Consider the following 17,804-nt stretch of genomic DNA (forward strand, 5'->3'; position numbering starts at 1 on the left):
TGCACCAGCTTTTCTATGGTTTGAAGGACCTGCATATTCTAAACCTGCAGGTACACTTAAGCAAGACAGAAAAGCCTGTTTCGCTCGTTAGCAACTTTCCTTGTTTCACATGGCCGCGATCAGTTACATGCCTGGAAGGTATTTTTTTTGGCAGAAAGAGCCTAAATAGGGAGCAGCAGGTCCAGAGATCCAGTCGAAGACTCTGACAGGCCTGATACACCTCCACTGCCATGCTTGCAGACAACAGCCCACCTTCTCTGCAGCTACCTACTCAGGACTGACTGTGGGGCACCAGGCACAGACACTCCCCGAGCACTACATACATATATAGCTGACCCACACAGCACAGACCCAACTGTCAAAAGGCCAGTCCCCCACTGTAGCAAGTTTTAATACTTCTAACTTGAGTCCCAGGGAGCCACATCTAGTTTGATTTTAATACTGTGAAGTTTGTTTCACAAGCAAACAGCCTTGACAAAAGTCCCTGGGGAGACAAACACGCACACCAAACAGTAAGCAGCATTTCAGGAAGTGAGTGTACTTCATTAAAATGCTGCACGAATTGAGGACACAGTTCACACTTTCAGCTGTTGTTTTAGGCTACTACCACACTTACCTTTTTGCCTGCAAAACTGACTTCTACGAAAGGGTCTACCAGGTTCTTCTTGTCACCGTCACCTCCAAACATCTCCTTCACAGACTGGACAAATGCATCATCCACTAAAAGAAACATTTCTTTAGTGAACTGGAGGACTTGATTTAGTTAACAGTACAAAAGCTGTACATGGAGAAAAACTACAGCTTAATTCTCGAGGCTATTAAAGCTCTTAAAAGCTACGTCCGGACATTGTGGTGCCGAGATGGCGTACTCTGTGGGATGTCCTCGGCCCTGAACACCTTCAGGGAGAAAGTGACCCATCGCAGTGTGACGCCAGCGGGCAGCAGCAGGTTGCTCTCGATGTCGTCCTCCTCTTCACTCCTTTCCCTCCTCTCCACCTGGTGAAAATACGATGGTCTTCAGAGAAGGTCCAAGACAATGCAAGACACAGATGAAACACCTGCTGTGGTTCTTTGTATAAAACTGCTTTACTTATACTGACAAATTGTTAAAGTGCAGAGGTCACAGGATCTTCAGAACCCACTTTGCAAATTGTCATCAGGCCTCATTGCCTCATCAGACAAAGGGCAGAGACACTGATGCTTCAGCAGGAACCTCAGACATGTTACCATTTTAAATGTCATGTCTTAAGAGTTCCAGAGTAGTGAAAAAAAACAAACCGAATAACTAGCATTTAAAAACAGGGGTCCCCAATCCTGATCCTGGAGGGCCAGTGTGTCTGTAGGTTTTTAGCCCAGCCGCTGCTCCTAATGACCCAAATTAGCTCATTAGGGGCTTAATTGACCAGTTAAACAGCTGCTCCCAGTGCTGCTGATTCCTCCAGGACCAGGACCGGGGACCCAGAAAGTCCAGACACAGCAGTGTTACCGGAGGCTCGTCTCCAGTCCCGACGATGAACATGCTGACTTTGAGGTACCCCTTGGCTGCCGAGGTGGAATCATCGGGGTCGTTCAGAAGGAGCCACTTCCTCATGACTGCATGTGCTTGGGAAGACCAGGAAACACAGGCTCTACTTACACGTCTCAGAAACAAATCAGAACCGTTCACACAAAACATTTAAGTGTGCAAAACACAGGAAAATAAGCTAGAGATCTGCCTGGATTTAATTTTTTAAGTACTGGTGTGGGGATGAAGTCAATGAAAGGATTCTTCATGCTTTATGCCTTGCACGTGTCAAGTGAATAAAAATCAGGTATCAGCCCAGAAAGGCTGACTAGTTACTGTTAAAGAATTTTGCGAGTTTTCTGAAAATGGAAATTCTCAGAAATATCTACAAAAGGCAAAAAAAAACAACATTCTTGATACTTCAGTATCAATCTTTGGGTTGCACGAGCTACAGAAAGACTTTTACTCAAAATTCAACTTACCAGGTTCATCATAGATATATCCAACATCCAGCTGTGGAGGGAAAGAAAAGTATATCAACTTTCAAGTATAGCCGCCTGTTCAGAAATGCACCTTTTTTCTGAATTACAGACTATTAACATGAAGAAGAGACACCGAGCAGAAAGAGTTACTTTTATTTGATTTGTGTGTGATTTACTAGGGTACGTCCAGGGTTACAGAAGCAGACCTACAAGTACTGAGATACTCATTAAGCATTTCTTATGCAAGTGTGATGAGGCTTAGACATTGCAAACAACGTTTTCTAAAGGGTCTGTGGCTGTTCCAAGCACTCCATAAAAACATTTAACTTAAATATTAACTGTGTTTTGGAACACATTAAGGAATATATGAAATGCAGTAGATAAAAGAACATATACTGTACCTTAAACTCCCCCATAAGACTGTCTGCTCTCAAGGAATAGGAATTATACACCTAAAAGAAGAAAGCAGCCATGTTATCACAACAAGAGACTGTGTTGAATTATCCCCACAAGATCTGTACGTGCACTGGCTGAAGCTCTGCTCTGTCCCTGCGGATTCCATGATTTGATCCCAGTTGCTCTCAGCCTCAGAGCCACAGAGCACTGCCCTGTAGAGAGCAGTGAACTCTACTGTACCACAAGACCAGCCTCCCATCACATGAGGGCTCTACATGGTCTTGGTTTCTAAGAGGGTTTGTCAATGTAACTAGCACATGTAACAGGACTCATCAGCCAATACAGTAAGTAAAATGATTGAAAACTAACTCTTGTGTCATGTTTGTTTCTGATATGTTAATTCAATTTCAAACCTTCATGTTTTTAGGGAACCAATTAAGTGAATAATTGTCAGCACTAGATTAAAACCTGTAAAACGGGGGATATTGAAAGGTGGCTTTATAACCAATAGGTTCAAGTTTGTCTACTTTTGGAAACAGATACTGTAAGTCAAATTAAAATGACCACTATGTTATTTCTCTCTGTACCTTTGAGGATATATACAGTATTCACACACACTGTTCAATGTTCTGGTAACAATGCCAAAACTCCATTTGACAACAGAGTATTTGCAAATACCTACATAAGGAAGAGATTTCAACAATCAGGCACAACATACCCGAATGCTGATATCTTCGTCAAAGAGCTCTGATGGCAACATGTTGACATTGTAAAAAAAAATCTGCAAAGGAAGATACAGTCAGTTATGAGATGTAAATGTAACTCTCTAAATACAGTTTATGGACTTAGGATTTGTTCAAAACAATACATTTTTGAGCTGCTACAGCCTTTTCAGAAAGGCCTCTTTGGGAAAGTAAGAGGAACATATTACAACTAGGGCAAAGATCGCAGGTTACACAGCTAATGTGAAAACATGTCAAATTGTGTTAAATGAGATACCAGGAACTTACTGAAGCAGAAAGGAGAACCTACAAAAAGGTGTCAGGCAGATGGGTAGAGTGGACAGATATGGAGACCAGAGGACAGGCTAGGAGGAAGAAAAGCCAAGTAACTGATGCCGAGGACAGGGTCCAAGAGAGTTAGGAACAAGAAGACGCCCTGTAGAGGGAACAGTACAGCCCCAGTAGAATCCCATCCCAAATCCAGCACAGATTTACACAACTACACACACAGGAGATCTGAACACAGCTACAGTATGCTGCTTTAAAAGGAGAGAAGCACTTATGAAAAGCAAATTGCACCAGACTTAAACGAAGATGGAAGTCTGCCCTTTTCAGATTATTAAAAATTCCTTTCTGTGGTTTCTTTATTAACAGAAGGCACCTCCTCTCTTAAAAGTGACTCAATACACAGCAGTATTATAGGATTATAGCTTGTGTCAGCAACTGCAGACCTTTAAGATTAGGTCTATTAAGAAAAAAGTTAACCTCGTTCAAGACAATGGTTATTGTGAAGCACAGAAATCTCTTCTGCCTGTGAACAGTAAGTGTAAAAATCAATGCAAAAACTTACCAAAATATAATGATCTAACAAAAACATAAGGAGATATACTAATCCTTATTAAATTAAATTCATTGCATTTAGCCTACAAATGTATTTAACGTAATGTCAGTGGAATTTATGAAGGCAAATATTATATGAAATTACCTCATCAAAGAAAGGATTATTTCCTCTCTTGATCCTTGTTCTGTGCGTCTGACCACAGACATGAACCTTGACAACAGGCTTGATGTTGTTTCCAGGCAACTGACGACCCTCGATGATTCGAACACGGATCTATTGAATAGAGATGGAGATTTCATGAAAAACAAATTTCAGCAGCTACAGCATATCACCCTGCAACTTACAACTGGCAACCCACTGAAGCTAAGCAGGTGTGATCCTGGCCAGTACCTGAATGGGAGACCTCCTGGGAGAGCTAAGGTTCCTGCATTAAGTGGTGTTAGTGATGCCAGTAGGGGGCACTCACCCTGCAGTCTGTTTGGGTCCTAAGTACCCAGTATAGTGATGGGGAAACTGTACTGTAAAACAGGCGCAACCCTGTTATTAAGATGTAAAACAAAGGTCCTCACTTTCTATGGTTATTAAAAATCCAAGGGTGTCTCTCGAAAAGAGATATGCAAGTGTCCTGGCCAAATTTCCCATTGGCCTTTACCAATCATGGCCTCCTCATAAACCCCATCTATGAACTGGCTTCATCACTCTGCTCTCCTCCCCACTGATAGCTGATGTGTGGTGAGTCTACTGGAGCACTATGGCTGCTGTTGTATCATCCATGTGGGTGCTGCACACTAGTGGTAGTGGAGGGGAGTCTCCTTTACCTGTAAAGTGCTTTAAGGCTTTGAGTGGAGTGTCCAGAAAAGCTATATATAAGTGTAAGTATTATTATTATTATTGTTATTATTATTATTATTAAAATAATAATAATAATAATAATAATAATAATAATATAGCAGACAGACCCACTGCAAGTTAAAACCCAATAGCTATTCCAGCCCTCCAGCTGCTCTAACACATCTTTTTTTTTTTGCAACACTTCATGCTAATAAGGTCAGAACTATTGACAAACATGGCTTACTTCAGAGCAGTCTCCAAAAGATCAAACTGTTGCATGAATCTTGTGCGCCTAACAGCCCCAGAAATAAATATTAAGCCACATTAGGTTTGTATGCAAATATAGTTTAAAAAAAAGTCAAAGTATAACTCATTTTATAAATGATTGTACACAATAAACATGGGAATGCTTATTATCAGTGGAAGGCACATTTAGGGGAATCAGTCCTCCCTCTAAAAGAAAAGAACAAGGGCACACCTCTGGCAGGACGACACCTAAAAACATACCCATGATATTTATAAGCACCAGAGTCCATACCTGGAAATCCTGAGGCTTGTTGGGCAGGGTCCTGTTCCTCTTTCTCCTGCCAGTCCTTTTTTGGAGCTGATTCCCAGGCTGACCAGGAGACAAGGGGTCTCCTGAGAGCCCTCCCTGCCCTCCATCAACATGCTCTTCACCACCCTCCTCCTCACCATCTCCACCTATAGGAAAAGACACCTGGTTTTGTTATGGCTTCCCAGAAACAACCTGCAACCATACCCACTGCCAGGCAGTGAATTTGTGTGAGCCCCTCCACCATAAGCAGAACGCTACCAATATTTCAGCACAAACATTGCTCCACCACATACTGTACGCTCACTGCATCAGTTGGTCCTTCCCTTTACTATGGATTATTAAACTGAAACTGCAATTCAGAAGAAACAAATATCAGTATGTCTATTCTGCACAGTCAGAAAAATTATCAACCTGCTAGAAATTACGTGTGAAGTAGAATTTATTTAAAATGTTATTTTCTTGGTTTCAAAACATCAGATGATATAAACCATTTCCCTTATCTCTCAGGCCATAACATCTAGGAAATCTAAATGTGCAGTATAACTCATTTCCTTTGCCTTAGAAATACAGATCACAGATGAGGAGCATTTTGCAGGTCTTATTTTCTTACTCTTCAAAGCAAGCAGTATGGTGTCTCCATAAGCTGAAATACTGAAGATGTATATATTGCATGGAAGACATTAGGATGCAGACAAGCCTCTTAACCACAGGTTCATAGAGTATAATCATTTACTGGTACTGAAAACCTTACAGACTGAAAATCTGTGCCTCCCGATCTGTGCACAGATTCATTCAGAAATTGAGCCATGATTCATTGTTTGTTTTTTTACTTCTATAACAATAAAGGAAGTTATATCACAGAAAGTGAACTTGACCAGACAACATAAAAAAAAATTAAATATTGTACACAAGAGATGATACTTTCAGAACCAAGGTACAATTAGATAAGATAAGCAATTTTGTGGACACAGAGCAGATAAAAATATTATCAACTGTTTAAAGATTAAAGAAAGCTGCAACATTAACCACATGCTTTAACTGTGGAGCCCAAAGGTCTTCAATCCTGATCCTGGAGAACCCTAAGCCTTTAATTTTATAGGTTTCCCATTTCTGAAAATTGAGAATATAACTGATCAACAGCAAGTAATTTGTGCAATTAAGAGAAACATGGTCCCTGAGGGATGTGAATTACTTATCCTTTTGGTCCCTAATGATCTCTAAATTAACAAATTCCCTGCCTTAATGACCACAATGGATATGCACCAAATCTTAAGGATTTAATGATTTAATAGTATCAAAAAAAAGCTGCTGGATTGGACCAGGAAAACCGTTTGAGATCCTTAGAAACAGCAACTCAAATGTTTTTAATAGCACTGAAAAATAAGTGTATGCACAAAAGAGCCTGTTAAAAACAACAACAACACTGGTTGCAGGAATGACTCGTCAAACCAGATTCATTGCCCTTTATCAACTCTAAAGCATTATTTTCCTAAACTTAGTTCCTTCCCGAAGAACACTTTACCTTACATACTGTAATGCAAAACTACAAAGACAGACAAAAATACCTGATATCTATTCACGATTTTCCCTTAAGTACAATATTTTCCTTTGGATTTAAGGAAGCAGTTTGTAGTTGTACACATAAACAGTACTATACACCACAAACAAAAGGACAGAATTGGACCACTTATTCAGTCTGTCTAGAACAATGCTGAAGAGTTGACCATCAAGTTCTGTGATGAAGTCTGCTTGTGCACCAAAGATGGAAAAGCACAGAAACACTATTCATGACTAGCAGGAAGCTTGTAAGCTGTTACAGAGGTATGACCGTGTTCTACACATATGCAAATTGGTATTGTTGCACAGCAATATGCATGATTTTCATAAGGCCAGTTTGTGATTTTGCTCCATAAAAAGAAATATCAAAATAACGCAGCTGTGCACATTCCTCAGTAAAATAGCAGCAGAAATATTAAGCTATCATCACAGGAAAAATAAGCTTCAAAATTCTGAAAAATTCACAGTTCCCATAATCTGCTGATGGTCAGATTGTGTATACTTTCCTTTAACATTCCATCTTTTAGTTCATGCAATAAAGCCTTTTGTTAAGAAGTGTCCTGGTGATATTTACAATCCCATCCTATATAAATACACAATCCTATATTTGCAAAAGAAATAGGGAGTGTCTATTTATTTATGTTTATGTCTTTATGCAAACAAGTTAGTGTACATACAGTATAGCCAGGGGGAATGACGAGCTGCAGAACCGGTTTGAAACACCTGCAGTGTGTTCAGGATCTCATTTAGACACACAAGTACTGGAAATACGTTTTATCAAGTTGATGTGACGCAAGTGCAATATTGAAGACCAAGCGGTTAATCAGAACTGTAGGTGAGCAAAGAACTTGGGGGGGAGGGGTGAATAAGTAGTTTTTGCAAATAAACAAGCCTTGTCGGAAAGCAACCTGCATCCTCTCTTTTATACAGCGCTATTCATGTTATTTATTCCATAGTAGCGACGTTTGTGTTTTCCGTTTCCCAAAACCAATGCAGGCAAGAAGGACCTCTTAGAATATTAATCACTGTAGATACTGACTGCAAATTCCTCAGCGATGCAATCCTGCATGTTTCCTATTTAAATTATGCATGTTTCAGGGCATGTATCGGAGAAATTGAGTGATATATTTCGCACTGCAGAGAACAGGCTAACAACTAAAAAAACATAAAATTATTAAAAATTCGTGATCAATTTGTTCATTTATTTGACATCAGTAAATGGTCGTAGAATGGATTCAGGAGACCTTAAACTTTATGCAATTTACTAAAACACACGACGTCAATAAATTTCAGTCGGAAAAACGTAGGCTAAATTAAAAGAGCAGTTGAAGTAAACTTCGTGTATACTAATTTAAGCATTTGTCATTGAAACTAAAACAGTAACCACCTCATGGGCACACCTAATTTTACTTACTAATTATTGCCGAAGCAGAAAACAGCCTAATTGTACCTCAGTACAGGCACAGGCGTTGTACATGAAACGTTACTGAGCTTGCTACCTAATGACAATTATCCGTAGACATCACTTTAATGAAATAGAGAACGACATAACCTACCCCTTCTCTCCTTGCCTGGTACACCGCCCTGCGAATCTTCCATTGTCACTCAGGAAGAAAACCCAGACTACTGAAACTCAAGTTACATTTCAAAATATGCAGACCAGCTTGTTTCATCTTACCGGTGTCTCCTCCACCTGCTACCTCTCCGCCGTCTGTTTGAACGTTGGGATTGGAAGGGGCGGTGGCCGGAGGTTCGTATCCAATTGTCAAATTAATCGTTGCCTAAAATCAGAGAAGGCTATTTCAATTAATTCATTATTTTAATTAAAAACATCTATCGAACTATCATTATTCCATTATTTTCCTTAATTCACAACGATGTGTTAATAAAATGCGCTATGCCGTAAATCCCACATTTGCCTAATCTTTTTGAGAGAATGAAAACATTTGTTTTTTTTTACATAACGATAATGGACACACGAAATATAATACTAAACAATGATATTTTTATATTAATGATGATGACACAGAAAACATCCTCCGCGCACTGCGGAACCTGACAGAACGGGTAAAATTTAAAAAAATGTGATTGTTATTCTGTTAAATATAAATATTGCATCTTGTTGGCAACAGACACACGTTTAACAACTTTGGTTTTTTGAAGAGGTGCTAGTGGAATAAAAATGTTTATATCTACTGTGTGTATTCACTAAATATGGAGACAGAGTGGAGGTACAGTACTTTAAATCCACCTGTGGCTATACTCCCTGTCCTGTAAAACTGGAAAATTGAAGAACTGTCCTCAACTTACAGCTTTGAATTCTCACAGCTCTTGAATACTGTGCATGTTCCTATTTATCTTGTGTCTAAATTAAAAATTTAGACATTTGCAATACTTTATCAAATAGGAGGTAATTAACTCTACAAACCCAGACAAATATATAGTATTTTTACACAAGATAATGGTCTCAAATTTCCATTTTCTTTAATGGGGGCAGATGGGAGCCAATTGCAGGACAATTGTGTACAAACATATGAAACTTTACTTTTATATACTTTATTGCATCTTCCCAAGTACCATGCTTTAAAATAATGGCATGCTTTACCATCAGAAAAGAAGAAAAGATTAACTTACACCAATGTCTTGATTCTTTTCATTGAGAAGAGGCAAATTCTTCGATGGGAGGGACTTGACCTGACCAGCTGCCAAGTCTTTTAGAGAAACTTTCGCAGAGCCAATAAGCCTATAAAAAGAGGATTTTAGAATTATTTGAACTGTACATCACGCATTTCATTGCAATGTTATTTATTACGTTATTGGATCATTTATCAAAGATGGTAACATGAAGCCATGAGGAAAAGGACACTGGGTCATCTCCTGGCACCGTCTTTGATCAAAGTTTGAGGCCAGTCAAGTAAAGAACAAAGCTGCAAAAACTGAGGCAGATCTGTGCAGAGCAGTTGAAGCGTTAGCTGGAGTGTGCTTTTCCTCCCAGCAATTATTTTAAAAGCTGCTCTCTGCACACCCTCTCTTTCTAAAATTGTCAGACACTGCTGTTCAAGTGAATAGCAATAACAAACACACTGTTATACACCTGAGAAGGAAAGAGTACACCTCACATGATACAGCCATATTCCATCTTTCACAATTTCAAACACCTACAGTAAGGATACTGGTCTTTAATATTGAGACATTATTGGAAAATACCAGTTTATTTATTTTTTTCTGCCTACTTTTTGATTTAGAATATCGTTTGCTTTGGACACCAAAGTCCAGTGAATGCTGGATACAAGTGAAGTTGGCACAGGTTCATTTTCTAATCAAATCTGTAACATATCTGTGTCACATGGGGGACTACTTATAATAACCGCTAGCTGGAGCAAAACACCTCAGGCAACGTGTTCAAAATAATCTGATCAACAATTGAATCTGCCTTCTGGTAGAAAAGTAGAGGGAAAGGTAACTAAGTTTTTGACTGCCTGTCATTTGGAGAATTGGGAAAGGAGCACTAAAACACACAAATTGCCTGTTTCCCAGAAAGTCAGCAGACATCCTCTCTTCACTGGTTGTGCCTTCCCGGTCCTAATACTGTCAGTGTCCATTCCAGTCAGGCAAAAGGTTCGGTTGCTAATCAAATAATTAAACTAATAATGTGATTGTTTAACGTGTTTCTCCTGTTTTATGATGTTTTTGCTCCTAAAAAAGCTGCAGATTTTCAGGTTCTTCACCAATATTTTAGGTAAATATCACAGTTTACAAGCTTGCTGGCACAGGTAACACTTAAAAAAACTTATAACTAGCAGATTCGTTATATGTAATTAAGAGCTCAGATGCAGAAAAAACTAGCTGACACTAAGGTCACCAGGATCTTGTCTTGGCCTTACAGGTAGACTGTAGATGTTTCTGTTCTGTGCACTTTAATCCGAACCACAGAAAAGGCAGTTTTAATAAAGTCAATCTCTCTGCACACCTTACTTCTCCCTTCACTTGCAAATACACAGACTGTGTCCTGGCAACCTAGACTGCCTTGGTTAAGAGGAACAAGCCGATGACTCATTTTACTTTCCAGCAGAGCCACAGCCCTGGATATGTCCTGCCCTTAACGCTCAGAGCACATGAAAATCATCCTCACATGCTGTCCTGCTGTTATTCCTAGTGGGAGTGGCTGGAAGTCATTCTGTTAGATTTCTGGGTTGTTCTGTTAAGAGTTCAGGGTAGATTAACGCACGATCACCAGAGTGTTTTAGGCACACACTCTTAAGAAGTATTACATCCACACTGACGACCTGAATTCCATGGAAATGTCTGTATTATACAAGTTCTGTTGAACTGTCCTTTTAACAAAAGACTTTTTCCCAGCAGTTTCACTGCCATCCATTCTGATATTTGTTGTGCATTATGCAGTCTGCACTTGTGATCTGCCTTCTTCAGCTCGGTCCATGAATGTTCTACCAGAAACGGATGGCCAATCAAGAAGAAGGATCTCCATATCATCATTTACCATTTGGTTCAATTTAGGCTTTGCACTGTATTGTTATCCTGTTGTGAAGTCCATATGTGACTTGAGCATTTGGACAAGAGGCACCAGGGATTGACTATGATGTCCTGGTAAATTTTGCATTCACTCTATTCCAAATTTTGGGGTCAGTCCAGTTCTAACCTGAAGCAGAAGATGCAAAACAAGACTAAAACGTAGAAGGAGTGGCATCTTAAGTGACAGCATTTATTTTCAACATATCTACAATACGAATGCATTTGACTATAGTAATATATTAGTTTTTGATATAGTCAATATAGTGCCATGCATTTATATTACATTTTAATTACAAAATCTTAACTTACACCTGCATTTTTTCCAGCTGAAATCAACTTTTAGTTACCATTTGTTAAGGGATGTTCATCCTGCTGTATGACTGAAAAGGTAAACCATACCTTTGTTTTCTATACACAGTCTGTCCTATTCAGTTCATATTTACACAGAATTAATTCAAGTATGTTGGGTGGTATTACCAAAAATTACTTTATAACAAATATTTAAATACAGTGTTTTTTTACAGTACAATCAAAACTTAATTCATAAATACATTTGGTGACTTGAATCAGACAATTCTGAATATCTTTATTTGAAAAAAACTATTTGAATAATAGTTGCACTGTCCCTATATACTGCTGACACAAAACTTGAATATTGAATATCCTCTCTTTTAATGACACCTTACATGCCTATGGGATTCATCTCTAATATTAAAAATAAGATATTTATATATAATTCTTATAATAACAATTAATCAATATTTTCTATAAGAAATGTTAAATGTTTGAACATTTTTATCAAGGGCCAGAGCTATTCAGAGCTGTTGTTTAATATGCAGTATAAAAAAGCACAACAATTGCTTAACATTATAATACATTTCAGATCAGAAAGGAAAAGTCATCAGCACACAGGGGTTTTGCTGGAGAACGTCACTATGTCACGGTATTTAATGTCTCCCTTAAAAATAAAAAGTTATTTCCAAAATAAGCTAGGGGTAAAAAAAATTACTCTTTACAGTTCTGTAAAGAAACAAAGTGCACAATAATCCACTATGCAATGTACAGCAAATGGTGAGGCCTCGGATTTTGGGTCTAACTACAGGCTGGAACACCACCTGGCAGCTCAAACACTCAAACAGCTCAATCCAAACAAGATCCAAACCCTGCGCACAAGCAGAGCAGCCTTCTGGCCCAGAGGAGCAAATTGTAATTAGACAGGGGGTGTGTCCTCACTGTAACAGTTACCTCACTGCTACAAGGGCAGAAAAGCACTTTTCATACTTTTCTGAGACTATGAAAAGGAAGATACATTTGTCAAAGTCCCATTTATGTTGAGAATTTACTGAAATATTGAACTGACTGTAAAGTTGTCCATTTTGATGCAAAAATAGTTCTCTGCAAAATAAGTTCCTACTTTTTCCAAAATGTAAAAGAAAAAGTTAAAATGAGAAGGGAAATTCTCAAATTTCTTGACATCTAATATACCAAACTCATAGCCAGTAGTTTCTGCTCATAAATGATAAAGAGGTGTCTTTTGGATTATCACCGAGTTCCAGCCTCAGTAATGAGTGAATCAGACACTTGCTCAATAACCACATTGTTCTCCCATTGTCTTCATAAATGCACATGATTATTGTACAATAATTCACTTCTTGGTCCTAACAACCATGAGTCTTCCCTTATTTCCCCTCCTACACAGAAGTTTTGAGTCACAGAGTCAGTCCATTCTGAGTGGGCAGAGACACAGGTGGAAACTCATCAAAGTCTGATGCCCTCCTGCTGTCTGGCTAAGACACCCTAACAGCTTATAATGTTAATGTAACTTAAAGCCCTGGATTCATTACCACAGAACCTCTGAATCTCATCTAACAGTCTCTGCATAATGCACCATGTATAATTTTATTTTCGAGTAAGATAAATCGCATTAAAAAAAAATCACGAGCTTCCTGAGTGACTCAACCTGTAAAGGCTTGAGCTCTCTGGTCACGGGTTCGAGTCTGGGTCATTTCACTAGCTGACTGTGACTGGGATTGTCACAGAGTAGGGGAGTATTAGTTGGTCATGGCTCTCCTGGCAATGCCAGAACCTCCCGGGCCTTGCGGGCTTGCGGTGCTGTCGGGTGTGGTACTGGCCTTTCTTCCAGCTGGTGCTGAAACTCGATCGCGGAGGTGTGCTGACATGTTAAAGGACCAATGACTCGAAGGAGGGCTGGTAGGAGGAGCCCGCCAGCACTTCTTCAATCTGCCTTGTGTGAGTTTGCACGGGACATACAGGTAGCTGCAAGCTGAGACATGAAAAACACACCACTGGCTATTCCAATATTCGGATGTGTATAACAAAAAAACAGCCAAAAGTGCGTAAACAAATCTGACAAAAAATATGACAGCTTTTCTTTTGTATGATTTTTGTTCCCTCTATATTTTTGGAAGAGGGACGTTTAGTTATTTAAGCAGTAACGTGCACAGCAGGAAATGCCAAGCCGATGTTATTTCCTGGCTTTATTTTACAGTTTCTAATCAAGGCCTCACAGGCATATGAGGGCACATATTATTGACTGCAGGTTAGAGTTAACACAACCCATATGCAAAGATATGGAGACACAGAGCTGGGGTTAGACACATACTTCAGCTATACATTAGATGTACTGTATAGACACACAGCTATACGTTACACAGCTGGCCCTGTAGTTTCATAGATCTTTTTATTCTCTATATGTTTGTTGTTTATTCTCTGTATTAGGTAATTAGGAGAGTTCATGCTGCATACTTGCTGCTGTAAGGGATTCTCCTATCTTCAGGACATGGAACCCAGTGCAGCCTGCACATGATCCACAGGCAGCTGTTCTGTTAGAACTTTACCCAGAACCTATTATTAAGGTATATTCACTGCTGCCTTTCTTTATCAGGATTTTATTGTTGGGTGTAAAAGTGAACATTCAACATTAAGGAATAAAAGCCTCTATAAATAAATTAGTGTGATTTCAAGTATGAGCAACTCTTATGTTCCTATATTCAATTTTTTTTGTCTTGGTTTAATTCCTCACACTACAGTTTAGCAAATAAGTTTAGCAAATAATTTATAGAGGGACATTTCAAATCATCCATAAATGGATTTGATAGAATAATTTTAGTTCCCTTTCGGAGAACGGGGGGAGAATTTGACAACCTCTCAACCTCTCTTTAGAATAACTGTTAGACTGCTGAGTGGATGCATGAGTCACCAGGCTCCTAATGAAGCATGTTATTTCCTTTGTTGAAATAAGTTGTTAAAACAGGAGATGTCAAAAAATTCCAAGCAGCACTAAGCTTAAATTCTCAAACATAAATGCGTTTTGCAGTCTCCCTACTGGTATTCATCAAGAAAAAGACTTCACTCCTCATTTAACAACCAAGACTACATTCCTCGGAGTACTGATATATTACATCATTACTGCTCCCCCTCACGGTTTACAAATTCCACATCTCGTTTTTGGTACCACTGTCACAGTCAACAGCACAACCGATACCCCACTGCTTAAGAACAAGCTTAGATCTTAAGCTTTACCCTTCTCAGAGCGGTCACTCCAACGCTGCCACCCACTGCCTGTGTTAAAAGAAGCTGAGATGTGACTCACACTCACATCATCTACATACTGCCCACGGCACACTGTTCTATTTACACAGGGCAGAACCCACAGGCAACAGGAGGGAAATGACAGATGTGCAAGCGTGCAAAGCTAACTAAGCAAAGACTTCCCCTTCGCTTCCTTCTGGAGTCTCTCTCTCTCATAAAGGGGTTTAGAAAAGTCACTTATTAGAACAATAAGGTACGAAGAATTGAAAAAAAAACGCATGTTGTTAAATCATTCTTGCAGTCCAGTTAAAAGTTCTGGTGTGTCTATTCCCTTTTGCTAGAAGAGTGCATGATGATGTATTTATCACCTGATTGGAACCCATGCAGATAAATAATAGGTACTGTACAGTATATACAGTGTGGGGAAAAAATTCCAGACCACCAAAAAAAGAGCTAACATTGTACCTTCATGTACAGGGTGGTCAATTGTGACATTAAATAGCTGCTATTACCAAACATGGCTATTTGGTAGCTATGCTGCACTTCTTAACTTAAAGCTCTCTGCTTGTGTGAAATCAACATGCAACTAATGTTACTTTTTTTTTTTTTAGTCACAATGAATGCCTTTACTAGTCTACAGGAAGGATGGATCCAATTTTCTCTTTTATTCCTTCCTTCACAGCCACCACTGGAAAAAGCAAGACGAACAATTCTTTAAACTCCTCGGTCTTGAAAGTCACAGTTATGTTTAATATTATTCAGAAAATCTATCCTTGCATTCAGCAGAACATGTATTTGTTGGCTGAAGGCAACAGTGCTACATTGCTGGCGTGACTCATTAAAAAAGAACCCCTCAGACATTGTTTTGCAACAAGTCTACAGAGGCGTGCCCAACCTTCACTTTTTGCAGCTGTTGCTAGGTTACAAACTATCCAGGGATCTTGGAAAAAAGTCTGAAATTATGGTCATTTTCCTCCTACAGTCAGACAGGATGCCTTACTGTTCCTAAATGGAAAATTCATTAGCTCTTATGTTTCCTCTTAAAACAGAGAAATGAAAAAGGAACCCTGTATCTGCTTCTTTTGTCTACAGAGATCAAAAACGTTAAAAAATGATGTAACCATGAGCCTAGATTCCCTGAAAATGGCTTTTCCTAAAACAGCACTCCAGCAAAGTAAAAAAACCAACAACAAAGATGAGATCTACATCTTTGACAGAAACAAAGGGATTTCTAAACTATGGTTATATTTTCTTGTTCATGAGAATTTTACACTAAGGTAGAAAACCTGGAGAGTCATTTTTTAACTTCTAGTTATGTTTTCAAAACATCTCATTATCCACACTGAACAAAATACCAGCTGGATATTTTCTTTATGAACCCATACAGAATGGAAAAAACTACAAGGAAACCCAGGGAGCACAGTCACAGTTTCCAGATTGATACCATATGCTTTTTATGAGGAGACTAAAATATCCAAGAACAAAAGTGCAGCGGTGTGTGTCTTAAATAGGAGATGCCTATAACATATAATTTAAGAGATTTCACCAGTAATCAAAATTGCTGGTAAGCATAGAAAACAAAATTGTCCTTTTGGAAACACAATCAAGTACTGTAATCTTTGTCATAGAGTGAGGTTTGAGTTTGCGTTTGTAAGCAGAAAATAAAAATCTGAAACAGAATCTATTTTTCTTTTAGAAATACATACACTTAATTTCCACTTTTCCAATTTCCAGCCTTTAAGACAGCTAAGCACCATTAATACAAGATATCAGGACATTTGAACAAGTCTGTTTATGTTTAACATTACCTAAGTTTTCCAAAGAATGTGTATGACATACCATATGTCTAAACTGAAAACTAATCTCTACTTTTTAAAACATCTTTTTGTTCTTTGTAAAAATATGCGAGTATACTGAATGCAGATGGGAAAGGGATTTCCTATTTTTACTCATACATACACCTACTGTATGGAAGTAGGACTGTAAAATAATTTAGTAAATTTACAATTTACTTACTCTATTTGAGTAGCGTGCAGGCACAGCTATAAAAATATGTTATCTTTTGCAATACTTTCATAGAAATATTTACTTAACCTTTTTTGTTCTCCACACTCTGTCATCAGCAATGAAAGTCTATTAATTAAGTGCAAATTGATATTCTGTAAGATTAGGCTTGAATTAAAAAAAAAACATTTTTCCCCAGAAAACAAAACATTCCATTTAAGGAGGTGCTTTTGTAAACCATCAAAAAACGTCCCCAGCTCCTATTTATTTGGATCTTCATTTTTATGTTAAAATTAAGTCATTTTTAACAGTGAGCAATTTAACAACCATCCCCCGATCTTATAGAAGGCCTTTCACTCAGTTTTCTGCAGAGCTTCCCAGACATTGCCGAGCAGGTCACAACACAGCACCACAGGGTGTGGAAATAGCAGAGGACAACAATACAGTCTCTAATAAAGACACACCTGTAGTGTCATGGGCGGCATTCCCTTAGGTTTCTCCAATGTCCAACTAATAGTTCAGTGATAAGCCACTACCAATACACACCACCCTTAATACCGTATACCGTATCTTTTACTCTATAATAATATGGCAATGGAAATAATTGCACTCCTGAAAGCTATGGTACATGTGTATTGTGCTAACTTACTATTAAAATTATTTCTTCTCATGAAATGAGAATTTTAATGTCATCTTTCCTGGAGGTATTCCTCTGGCAGGTTGTTTGAAAGAACCTCAAGCCTTTTGTATCCGGTAATGCCACACAGTTCACGCTCTTAACAGCACTAAATGAAAGAAGAGCCACACAAGCATGTTTCCTCATCCC

The 17,804-nt window shown here is 38.6% G+C and overlaps 1 protein-coding gene across 4 annotated transcripts in view; it reads right to left on the reverse strand.

The window, feature by feature from the left end:
• myofl (myoferlin like) overlaps positions 1 to 17,804 on the reverse strand; it is a 50,537-nt gene that overhangs the window by 28,625 nt on the left and 4,108 nt on the right. For all 4 annotated transcript variants that reach the window (XM_088634721.1, XM_088634719.1, XM_088634718.1 and 1 more), the window contains exons 4-13: positions 9,524 to 9,632; positions 8,568 to 8,670; positions 5,315 to 5,478; positions 4,090 to 4,218; positions 3,101 to 3,163; positions 2,388 to 2,438; positions 1,987 to 2,017; positions 1,487 to 1,602; positions 870 to 996; positions 617 to 720 (exon numbers count right to left, since the gene is read on the reverse strand). In XM_088634721.1, coding sequence (XP_088490847.1) covers positions 617 to 720; positions 870 to 996; positions 1,487 to 1,602; positions 1,987 to 2,017; positions 2,388 to 2,438; positions 3,101 to 3,163; positions 4,090 to 4,218; positions 5,315 to 5,478; positions 8,568 to 8,670; positions 9,524 to 9,632 — 997 coding nt within the window. The remainder of the gene's footprint in view (positions 1 to 616; positions 721 to 869; positions 997 to 1,486; positions 1,603 to 1,986; positions 2,018 to 2,387; positions 2,439 to 3,100; positions 3,164 to 4,089; positions 4,219 to 5,314; positions 5,479 to 8,567; positions 8,671 to 9,523; positions 9,633 to 17,804) is intronic.

Source organism: Lepisosteus platostomus, chromosome 6 (genome assembly GCF_059453375.1).
Source record: "Lepisosteus platostomus isolate fLepPlt1 chromosome 6, fLepPlt1.hap1, whole genome shotgun sequence".
Taxonomy (NCBI): domain Eukaryota; kingdom Metazoa; phylum Chordata; class Actinopteri; order Semionotiformes; family Lepisosteidae; genus Lepisosteus; species Lepisosteus platostomus.